The sequence below is a fragment of the Schistocerca gregaria genome, chromosome 2, assembly GCF_023897955.1.
Source record: "Schistocerca gregaria isolate iqSchGreg1 chromosome 2, iqSchGreg1.2, whole genome shotgun sequence".
NCBI lineage: Eukaryota > Metazoa > Arthropoda > Insecta > Orthoptera > Acrididae > Schistocerca > Schistocerca gregaria.
The window spans coordinates 703,625,618-703,637,709 of record NC_064921.1 but is presented as its reverse complement, the minus strand read 5'-3'; the positions used below and the strand labels follow the sequence as shown (position 1 = coordinate 703,637,709).

The 12,092-nt window shown below is 46.7% G+C and overlaps 1 protein-coding gene across 1 annotated transcript in view; it reads left to right on the top strand.

Moving 5' to 3' along the window:
* The window catches only part of LOC126334817 (iodotyrosine deiodinase 1), a 110,236-nt gene that overhangs the window by 47,956 nt on the left and 50,188 nt on the right, over nt 1-12,092 (top strand). Inside the window, exon 2 of the mRNA XM_049997460.1 lies at nt 453-704. Coding sequence (XP_049853417.1) covers nt 453-704 — 252 coding nt within the window. The remainder of the gene's footprint in view (nt 1-452; nt 705-12,092) is intronic.

Here is a 12,092-nt window from a genome sequence, read left to right as displayed (position 1 = left end):
GGTTTTCGTGTGGATGTGGTAATCACTCCCAAAAAAGTGATGAAAACATAAGGGTTTGCCACATAAACTGAAAATAAAAAAATTAAACTTTTTACTCGAGGGCAGACTTGAATCAATGACTTCTCGTTCCGCAGTTGGACACGCTAACGACGGTATCACGGCGCTCCAGAGCTCAAATAATCCTTGATGTTGCCTATCTCCCGCATGGACTACTCAGTTTGTATATTTTACTTATTTTTTTCATAGTTCCACACAACATCTTCCTGTTTTCTCGATTAATCTGCGTGCAGTTTTTCAAAGCCTATCCACTGTGCAATCGTGTAACTAAATCTGAGGGGGGTGCGATGGGGAGGTTCCTTTGTGAGAAACCTGGCCGTCATAGATGCGAATAAGCGAGTAGGCATCCCAGCGAAGGCGCTCGGTAAGCGCGTCTTCGGCCCTACTTGTTGCAGAGGCGGCGCGCGAGAGGGAGGGAGAGGGCTGCGGTGACGACGAGCTGTGCGCCGACGGCTGCGACGGGCCGACGAGCGCGCTGCCCTGGGACCTGCGCCACGTGCCGCTCAAGTTCACCCGGCTGCCCGTCGAGGAGACGAGCCGGCGCGCCGAAGAGTTCTACGAGCTGCTCAACAGGCGCCGCACCGTGCGCTTCTTCAGCGACGACCCCGTGCCCGCCGACGTCATACGCAACATCGTTAGGGCGGCAGGTACGGCCACCACTCACGGTAACACTGTTCCACAAGAGTCACATTTAACAGCCACCGAGAGCTGATTACATTTCTTCAAAAGTCCAGGTTTCTGTCCTTCAAAAGATCAGGTTTCTGTCAATTGTGAATTATTACTTTCATAACATACACTTACAAATCATATGATTATGCTACTGTAGACACGTCAAAAATTACAAACTAGAATCTAATATTAATTTTTAAAACTATATTTAGTCTATGTAGCAGTATCTATATTTTCTTATTTTCCAGCATACGAAATACACTACTGGCCATTAAAATTGCTACACCAAGAAGAAATTCAGATAACAAACGGGTATTCATTGGACAAACATATTATACTAGAACTGACACGTGATTACATACTCACGCAATTTGGGTACATAGATCCTGAGAAATCAGTACCCAGAACAACCACCTCTGACCGTAATAACTGCCTTCATACGCCTGGGCATTGACTCAAATAGAGCTTGCATGGAGTGTGGAGGTACAGCTGCCCATGCAGCTCCAACACGATACCACAGTTCGTCAAGAGCAGTGACTGGCGTATTGTGACGAGCCACTTGCTCGTCCACCATCGACCAGACGTTTTCAATTGGTGAGGGATCTGGAGAATGTGCTGGCCAGGGCAGCAGTCGAACATTTTCTGTATCCAGAAAGGCCCGTACATGACCTGCAACATGCGGTCGTGCATTATTCTGCTGAAATGTAGGGTTTCGCAGGGCTCGAATGAAGGGTAGAGCCACGTGTCGCAACACATCTGAAATGTAAGGTCCACTGTTCAAAGTGCCATCAAAGCGAACAGGAGGTGACCGAGATGTGTAACCGATGGCACCCCATACCCTTACGCCGGGTGATACGCCAGTATGCCGATGACGAATACACGCTTCCAATGTGCGTTCACCGCGATGTCGCCAGACACGGATGACACTATCATGATGCTGTAAACAGCACCTGGATTCATCCGAAATAATGACGTTTTGCCATTCGTGCACCCAGATTCGTCGTTGCGTAAACCATCGCAGGCGCTGCTGTCTGTGATGCAGCGTCAAGGGCAACCGCAGGCATCGTCTCCGAGCTGATAGTCCATGCTGCTGCAAACGTTGTCGAACTGTTCTTGCAGATGGTTGTTGTCTTGCAAACGTCCCGATCTGTTGACTCAGGGATCGAGACGTGGCTGCACGATCCGTGTGTGTGTGTGTGTGTGTGTGTGTGTGTGTGTGAGAGAGAGAGAGAGAGAGAGAGAGGTTTTCGGGCGCTAAATAGCGTGGTCATCAGCGCCCAAACGCATAGAAACAGGAACACATGCGGTGAAGGGACGAAGACGGACAGCGAACAAGGATAACGGCTAAAAGACACAGACCTGACACAGTTCCAAATCCTCACATACAGAGGCAAAACAAGAGGAGAAGAAACGCACTAAAAAAGGAAAGGAAACACAAGGAAAAGAGAACAGAAACCGGAGTGAAACAAGTAATCGTGACTGGCGGACCTCTTACCGAAAATCTGGGTGAGCCAGTCATGCAGGAGCACATTAAAATCCGAGGCAACAAAGTGGACAGGACACAAAACCGTAAGACCTTAACCACAATCGTTGCGCCGACTTGCAAAATAGAGGGCAAATCCGGTGGCAAGGAAAACACCGCCCTCTGTCAGAGAATAAAGGACAGTCATGTAAAATGTGGCGGACAGTAATCTGGACGCCACAAGCACTGCAGATTGGGGGGTCCTCCGGCCGGAGTAAAAACCATGCGTTAAGGGACTGTGCCCGATGTGGAGGCGAGTGAGGAGAACCTCTTCCCGCCTGCATGACTGGTAGGACGTACGCCATGGCCGCGTGGTGGCCTTGACCAGACGCAGCTTATTTTCACCGACTGGCAACCACTCCTCTTCCCATTGACGCATAACACGAAAACGCAAAAGAGAGGTAATAGCATGGAGGGGGACGGCACATCCAACAACGTCAGGGGGGAACATGCATCTTCGGCAGCCACATCCGCCAGTTCGTTTCCCCTAATATCCACGTGCCCCGACACCCAGCAGAAAGAAACCTCCTTTCCCTGCTGTTGCAGGTGGAGTAGGGCATCATGGATGTTCTGGACGACCGTATCCGCTGGGTACATGTGTTGCATGGTCTGAAGGGCACTCAGGGAGTCAGAACAGATGAGAAACTTAAGACTGGGAACACATCTCATCTGCTCCAATGCCTGCAAGATCGCAAACAATTCGGCATCAAAGATGATAAACGCCGCAGGAAGCCGTAACTTGACGACTCGATCAGGGAAACAACAGCACAACCAACAGAGGCCCCCTGTTTAGAGCCATCCGTAAATACTGGTACATGGTCGGGATGCTGGTTTAAAATATCGTAAAATAAAGAGGTAGAAACAAACGCAGGAGTGCAGCTCCTCTGGTACTCTGACAAGTCTAAAAGGACGCTGGGCCTCTGGAGCAACCAGGGAAGCATGCGGGTAAATTCCTGGAGTTGGGGTGCCACACGCTCCACACGAAGGGACTCAAGCAAATGCTTGGCACGAATCCCAAATGGTCTCGTTGCCCTGGGACGACTGGAAAAGTGACGTTCCATAGGCGGTCGGGCAACGGTAGGGTACGCAGGGGAGGTAGGACAGGCAAGGAATTGACACACGTGTCGCACCATAAGGAGTTTCCGCCGGATGGCGAGCGGCGGTTCCCCTGCCTCAGCTCACAGGCTGGGGATGGGACTGGTACGGAAGGCAACAGTGGCCAGCCTGATACCCTCATGGTGTACTGCGTCAAGAATCTTCAGATAGGAAGACCTCACTGACCCATACACGGTGCATCCATAGTCAAGACGCGACAGGACGAAAGCCCTATAAAACTGCAGCAGACGCGCCCAATCTGCTCCCCAGGACCGATGGCCCAGACACTTCAAAATATTCAGTGCCTTTAGGGCTCGCACCTTGAGGTCTTTTTGGTGCGGCAACCACGACAACTTGGAATCAAAAGTGAGGCCCAGGAACCTCAAATTGTCGCTAAAAGGAAGAATGGTGTCCCTCAGACGCAATTCAGGAGAGGTAAAACGACGTCGAGAACGATGAAAATGAACACACACACATTAGTCTGCAGAAAAGGTAAAACTCGTCTTCGCAGTCGATGCCTCTAATCGCTTTATCGTAAGCTGCAGCTGCCGACTAGCAGTGACAAGACTGGAGGAAGAACAGAAAACAGCAAAATCGTCCACAAACAAGGAGCACTGGACAGAACTCCGGATAGTGGACGTGATACTGTTAATGGCGACGGCAAAGAGGGTGACACTTAAAACGCTTCCCTGAGGAACACCATTCTCCTGCACGTCCAAATCAGATAGCAAATTACCAACGCGATATCGAAAGAGACGGTGGGAAAGAAAGGACCGAATGAAGATGGGCTGATGGCCACGAAAGCTCCACTGACGGAGTTGATTGAGGATAAGGCGGCGCCAAGTAGTGTCATACGCCTTATTAATGTCAAAGAATACACTTAGACAATGCTGGTTACGTAGGAAGGCCTGCTGGATGGCCGCCTCAAGCAGGGCAAATTGTCTATAGTTGAACGACATCTCCGAAAGCGACACTGAGAGTGGCTAAGGAGCTGCCCGGTCTCGATCAGCCAAACCAGGCGACGGTTGACCATGCGTTCCAATGTCTTCCCGACACAGCTCGACAAAGCAGTAACTACTGGGATGCGTTCGGTCCTTCCCCGGTTTGAGGAGGGGAATCAAAATCGCCTCCCTCCACGAGTCAGGGAACGTGCCGGATAACCATATCATATTAAAACAATTCAGGAGAACTTCCTTGGATGGCAGCAACAAGTGCTGCAGCATGCCGTACCGGATTTGATCATGACCAGGCGCAGTATCATGAGCCACAGACAGCGCCGATTCCAGTTCCCACATTATGAAGGGTCAGTTGTAGGGTTCAGAATTTGGAGACCGTAAGTCCAATTGACCCCTCTCGATGGCAGTGCGGTAGCGGCAGAAATCTGGATCACAGTTAATAGTGGCAGTAGATTCCGCAAAATGCATGGCCAGTGTCTGGGCAATGTCTTTCGGCGCCGTGAGGAGACATCCCTGATGCAGCAAATGTCGTGACAGGTAGTTGGCTGCGTTTCCCGGAAGTCCTCCTGATGGCTTCCCATACTTTCGTAGAAGTAGTGGAGCGGGAGATGGAGTTCAAGAAAGATTGCCATGACTGTCGTTTGCTCTCTAATCACTCGCCGCGCCTTGGCCCTTGCCACCCGAATGGTCGCAAGATTGTCAGCTGAGGGACGGCACTTGAAGCGGGGCAGAGCTGCACGGCGGGCTCGGATGACTGAGCGGCACTCAGTGGTCCACCAAGGGATGACCTGAGGACCGTAGGCTCGACAATTCAGAGCATGGGAGATCATGGCTGTAGCATGGTCGACCCATTCGTGGACGCTGGCACGGTGTTCCTAAACAGCCAGCTGGCTGAAAAGTGTCCAGTCAGCTCTGCAGAGGTGCCACCTGGGCGGCACTGGTAATGCCAGTCTCATCCAGGAGGCGAATTCAAAGGGGGAAGTGGTCACTAGAATGGAGGTCAGCAGCAACCTCCCAGCAGAATCCGCAAGTGCTGGAGAGCAAAAGGAAGGGTCAATAGCTGACAACGACCCAGAAGTAGTATAGAAATGAGTGGGAGCACCAGAGTTGAGGCTGCACAGTTCTTCGGACGTCATGAGGCTTTCCAGAATGCGACCCCTAGGGCAAGTTGTCGTAGAGCCCCATAAGACATTTTGAGCATTGAAGTCCCCCAGAAGGAGAAAGGGCGGGGGAGTTGGCTAATAAGGTCTGTGAGAGCCTCAGAGTCTATTGCATCCTGAGGCGGCAAGTAAACGGAACAGACTGTGAGCCTTCACCCCACAAGAAGGTCACCTGCAACTGCTTGCAAGTCCGTAACGAGAGGGAGCTCAGATGAGTGGTGCATGTCACGTACAAAAACCGCAACACCACTCTTTGCCCTTTCCCCCATCAGATCATCTTTTCGATAAACGGTATAGCGTCGTAAAGAAGGAGCATCAGTGGCCCGAAAATGTGTCTCTTGGAGACATAAGCACAAGGGGCACTCTTGTACAAGGAGTTGTAATTCGGCCACATGCGTCCTGAACCCATTCATGTTCCACTGTAATATGGGAGACAGTGATCAGGGTGGCTGAACTTTCAACCTTCCTCGTGTGCTTTGGAGGACAGCCCGTACTGGCTGGAGATTTATTCCTGGGGCGAGAAGATCGCCTCTGGTCGACATCAATGTCCATTAGCTCCGATGGCGACCCAAGGGAGATGTCAGACAGTACGATGGCCTCGTCATCGGACCAACCCTGACTAGTCTCCTCAGGTGGCAAAACCTTCACCTTCGGCGTCTTTGTCTTGGGGGGCTTAGAATGCAGAACCTTGTCAACAGTTGGAGCTTTACTCGCCTGGGCAGAAGGCGCCATATGGGGAGGGGGAGGAAGTACCCCAATATCAGCAACCATGGCGTTGTCCGACGTTGTGGGGAGAGCTGCAGGTTGCACAACAACTGCAACATCTCAAGTGCACTGGCAAACGCAGGTGTTAGTGCTGACAGTAGCAACCTCCGTTTGTGTAGCAACAGTGGCCAACTGTACCAGTTTCTGCAGAGCGGAAGCGAAAGATGTTGTAAACACAGGAGGCTCCATGGCCTTAAAGAGCTTCTTCGCCTCACCATAGGGATTGCGCTTAGATATTTTGATCTCCTGTATCTTCCGTTCCTCGAGATAGATGGAGCAGACCCGGCTCCAGACAGGGTGACTCCCAGAGCAATTCACACACCTCACAGGCGATGAACAATCGGCTCCTTCATGGGCAGGCTGACCACATTTACCACAAGTGGCTATCCCATTGCACCCCAACGTAGCAATGGGAAAGCACTGACATTTAAAACAGCGCATTGGGTCGGGGAAATATGACCGTACTGGCAAACGTAAGAAACCCGCTTTAAAATGCTCTGGCAGTCTCGGTCAATTGAACGTGAGAATAAACGAGTCAGATTTGACTAGATCCCCATCTCTAGTAACACCAGGCGCTGGAGGACTCGCAGCACGAAGTCGCTTTTTCGATGGGGTGTGTTTTCCTACCAGTGGCCCACGCAATCCACTGGTAGGGGGAAACGTAGTGGTCGAAGGGTCCATTGTGGTCCCACGAGCAGCTAGGGAACTAAAGATCCGCTCAGACAGAGCCCCGCGTGCCTGAGTAAGCCTTATACAACTGGGGTGCGGCAGGTGCCCCAGAGGTTGCCCGCTTGCTACTGTTCCACCCCAATAGCCATGCATCTTATAGGCGCGCAGCACACCGTAAGACTGAGGGTTTTTTTATAGAGGTTGACCTTCCTCGCAATCCAGGCGGTCAAGCCAAGATTATCATTCCCCGCAGCACACAACATTCCACCGCCGCGCCATACGGTAGTCGCTGAAGCATGCCTGGGGATTACGGTGACAGGAGACTAGCGGCGCTGACCAGTCCCCAGCTCAGGAACCTGGGGTCACCAAGCCAGTACTCAGCAAAGGAATGCTGAGTCCCTGGGGGGCTGCACGATCCGTTACACCCATTCGTATAAGATGCCTGTCATCTCGACTGCTAGTGATACATGGCCGTTGGGATCCAGCACGGCGTTCCGAATTACCCTCCTTAACCCACCGATTCCATATTCTGCTAACAGTCATTGGATCTCGACCAACGCGAGCAGCAATGTCGCGATACGATAAACCGAAATCGCGATAGGTTACAATCCGACATTTATCGAAGTCGGAAACGTGATGGTACGCATTTCTCCTCCTTACACGAGCCATCACAACAACGTTTCACCTGTCAACGCCGGTCAACTGCTGTTTGTGTATAAGAAATCGGTTGGGAACTTTCCTCACTTCAACACGTTGTATGTGTCGCCACCGGCGCCAACCTTGTGTGAATGCTCTGAAAAGCTAATCATTTGCATATCACGGTATCTTCTTCATGTGGGTTAAATTTCGCGTCTGTAGCACTTCATTTCGTGGTGTAGCAATTTTAATGGCCAGTAGTGTGTCTTTCTTTTCTAGATAATGGACAATTTGTTTTTTTCACAATATAATGCTAGTTTGCGGTTGTATTCTGCTCAGATTATCAGTTCATCTTCCATGAACTCTTCTAATGAGTAATAACATTTGTGTATAAAAATTTCATATAACTTCTTTTTTAGTATCCCTAGTTCCATGTTTAGAATGTTTTTGCCTTTAAGTTTGTTTTAGACTTTCATGCCCATATATTGTGGGGTCTGAGCAAATAATTTCAACCTATGGGCAGGAAGCATAAAACTATCTTTATTTCTTGCACTGTATGGATGATCAAATTAGTTTTTCATTAACAATTCTGATTTGTTGTGTAAAAATAGCATTAGCTCTTATATGTATAGGGAGGGGACAATCAAAATTTTTAGTTTCTGTAATAATGGACGACATGGTTGTCCTTGCTTTGCAGTGTACATATTTCTGATAATTTTCTTCTGGAGCTTCAGTACACAAGATATATTATTGGAGCTCCCCCAGAAAATAATGCCATATCTTATCACTGATTCAAAGTAACTTAGATATGCTACTTTGCTAGTGGACATGTTAGTAGCACTTGATAATATATGCATGGCATATGCAAAGCTACCCAAGTTTGTTGCACAGGTACTCAATATGTGTGTTTAAATTCTTATCGAGGTGTAGACCTTGCAATTTGGCAGAATGCACTTCTGTTAATTCTTCACTTTTATGATTTGTGCTAATTTCCTGGTCTTTTGACTGTTTGGTTCTGAAGTGAATTAAGTTTGTTTTTGATATGTGATGCTTCTGACCATTTAACTGGAACCATGACTCTTGCCTGTCTAATGTACCAGTGACTCTATCAGGAATCGTTTCTGTTTCTTCGCTTTCTATCAAGACAGACGTGTCATCAGCAAACAGAACGGATGGTGAATTTATGTTTAATGGTAAGTCGTTGACATACAATAGAAAGAGAATTGGTCCAAGGATCTAACCTTGTGGGACACCCTGTGTTATTGTTTTCCAGTCTGAATGGTAGTTTACACCATTTGAAGAGATTATTGTTCTTTGTTTTTTATTATATAAGTAAGAAGTAAGCCATTGAAGTACTGCACCCTTAATCCCATATTTTTCTGGTTTTTGGACTAGCAAGGAATAATTTACAGAATCGAGAGCCTTTGTCAGTTCGCAGAAAATTCCGGCTACTTTACTGTTTTTATCTAGAGCTGTGCTAATTTTTTCTATGAAATTATTTATGGCATCTGTTGTATTTTTTCCCCTGCTGGAAGCCAAACTGATTGCACAAAATAATCCCCTGTGATACAATATAGTTTTGGATTTGGATAGCAGCTACTTTCTCGAAAATTTTTGACAGTACTAGAAGGAGGGCCATAGGACGATAATTCCCCATACGTTCTCTTGACCCTTTCTTAAAAAGTGGTTTTATTTCCGCCTATTTTAATTATTCTGGAAAACAACTTTCTTCAAATGATTTGTTGATTAATTCAGCTAGTGGAGGACTTACTATTTTGTACACTGATTTAATTACTTTCGCAGGAATCCCATCCCAACCCACCGAATTTTAATTTTTTAGTGATAATATAATGTCTTCTATTTCTTTCATTGTAATATTTCTAAATTTCATGGGAGGTATATTTCTTCGATCAAGCCGAGATCGACATACATTTTTATAGTAATTTATAGCATTGACGTTTTATTTTGTCACATTGATAAAGAATTCATTGAAGTGTTCCGATATTTTAGCAGGATTTACAATGGTGGTGTTTTCATGCTTTATTTTACAAATTTCATGGCTGCCGACTTCAACGCCCAACTCTAATTTAACAACAGACCACACTGCTTTTGGTTTATTCTTATGATTTCAAATTAGTTCGCTGTTAAGAATTTGTTTTGCTGCCTTTACACCATTTCTGAAAACATGTTTATAACGCTTCACATATTCAATAAAAGCTAGATCTTTGTTATATTTCAACTCTTTGTGCAGCTGCCGTTTCCTAGCACTAGAAATTTTTATTCCTTTTGTTATCCAAGTTAGTATACTTGTCACTGTGGTGTTGGCACACTTAAGTGGAAAGGTTTCATTGAATACAAGAAGGAAGCTGGTTAGGAATTTTTGAAAGTTTACGAACAGTTGTAACTTTAAGTCTGGTTGCTCAGTAGTGTAGTACAGGGTGTCCCACACAAACAGTGTGTCATGTACCGGCTGATCATCTCCAGTCAAACTGCTTGTCAAATGGCAACACTGTCTCAAAAGGTGGCTACACTGCATTTTATCGGAAAGTTGAGTCAGTCTGTGCGTTTTCGTTGTTGCGTTGTTACAGGAATGGTGCAGTTTGCATTAGAACAGCGAACTGATATTGTGGAGTGTTATATAAAGACGGACTCCATCAGGGAATGTAAAGAAATGTTTTACGCTATTTATCTTGGTTGGAAACTTCACTATTCGAGACCTTTACAAGAAATGAAGAACTGTAGGATCCGTTCAGAATGTGCAGAGGAAGAGGCGACCAATAGTGAGGGCCCCTGAAACTACAGATAGAATTCGCATGCACGTTACGAGAAGTCCCCACAAGTCAGTAAGGAGGTTACCGCAGCAGTTTGGTGTATCTCGTACATCTTGTACTAAAAGATATGAAATTAAAAGCCTATCGTGTGAATGTTGAAATCTGAGGATCAGGAAAAAAAGAGTTCATTATGGTATCTGGCTGTTAACATCAACTGCTAACAGTTACTTAGACTCCGCACTTTACTTCATGTCAGATGAGGCCCATTTTCATTTTTCAGGTTAATTAGACTCCCAGAATTGCAGATACTGGTCGCAGGACAACCCACATACTCTGCATGGAAAGTGCCTCCACTCAGAGCAGATAGGTGTTTGGTGTGCATTGTCCGCCATGCGCATTATTACCCCCCTTACACCTCAAACAGTGCCAAATACCAAGAGGTCTTTGACTTCTTCTATGCACAATAGACTATCTTAGAGAAATTAACAACACAACACCTGCAGAATTAAAGTGTGTTGCTGGTAACGTTGTAACAGGAAGTCAGTATTGCCTTGATGCCCATGGCCACCACTTCCAGCATCTCTTGTAAACAGATAACTACAAGATTTTTTGACATCAATATTATGTATATGTTTTTGTTAGTTCACTGTTACGTTAATTTCGGGCATGAGGTACACCAGTTTTATGTGGGACGCACTGTAGAAAATGGCTGACTATGAATTCACGATGCTGTGGCTCATTTCAGTTCTGATGTAGGCTCATGGGCTTCTATAGGAATAAAATACACCCTAGGGGTAAGCAGGGACAAGGATATAAATTGTTTTAAATAACTTAGTTCACAAGTTTGAATAGTGCAAAATGTACCCCAGGCATTCGATTATGGAGCGCAGGTTTCATTCCTATAGTTTCTGATCAGAAGTATCTGGACACCTACTAGAGGACATTAGTAGTGTGGCACCCCCTCGTCTTTATGAAGGCTTGAGCTCTGCTGCGGACACTTTCAATGAGGTGTTTGAGTGTTCGTGCAGGAATGGCAGCTCATTCTTTCTTAAGAGCTACAACCAGAGGATGTAGTGATGTTGAACTTTAGGGTCTGGAGCAAAGTCGATATTTCAACTCAGGTCGAGACCCCAGACAGGCCACTCCATTTCAGGATCGCTGTTGTCCATAAGCAATTGCCTCACAAGTGCTGCTTTATGACAGCGTGCATTATCACACTGATAAAAGCAGTCATCATCTCTGAACAGTTCCTCTACTGTACGCATTACATAATGGTGTAAAATGTGTTCATATGCTTCCTCATTTAGCGTTAGGGATCACATCTTAACCATATCCTAAGACCTTCTTCTCCATGCTTCACTGTTCGCTCTACAATTGATGGCAGGCAACGTTCTCCAGGCGTCTGCCAACCTAAAACTCTGCTATTAGATAACTACAAAGTTTATCGTGATTCATCACAGCGAATCACTGGTTTCCAGACATCGACTTTACATTGGCGTTACTCTTTGTACCACCTCAAGTGTCGCCAAGTATTGGCTTCAGAAATGTCTGACTTATGAGGATTTCCTAGACCACTGTATCCCACTCTTTTTCCTATCCTACGCACAGTCATTAGATGCAATGCTTGTAGCATCTTGGAACTCCTAACTGATTCCTTCCGCTGATTTCATTTCATATTTTACAACCACTCTCTGCACTCCTAGATGATTCCTGTCCATCAGTAGTTGAGGTCTACCTTGTTTTTCTTCAGTTCTGGTTGTTTCTTCATATTTCCACATTACATCACCAACTG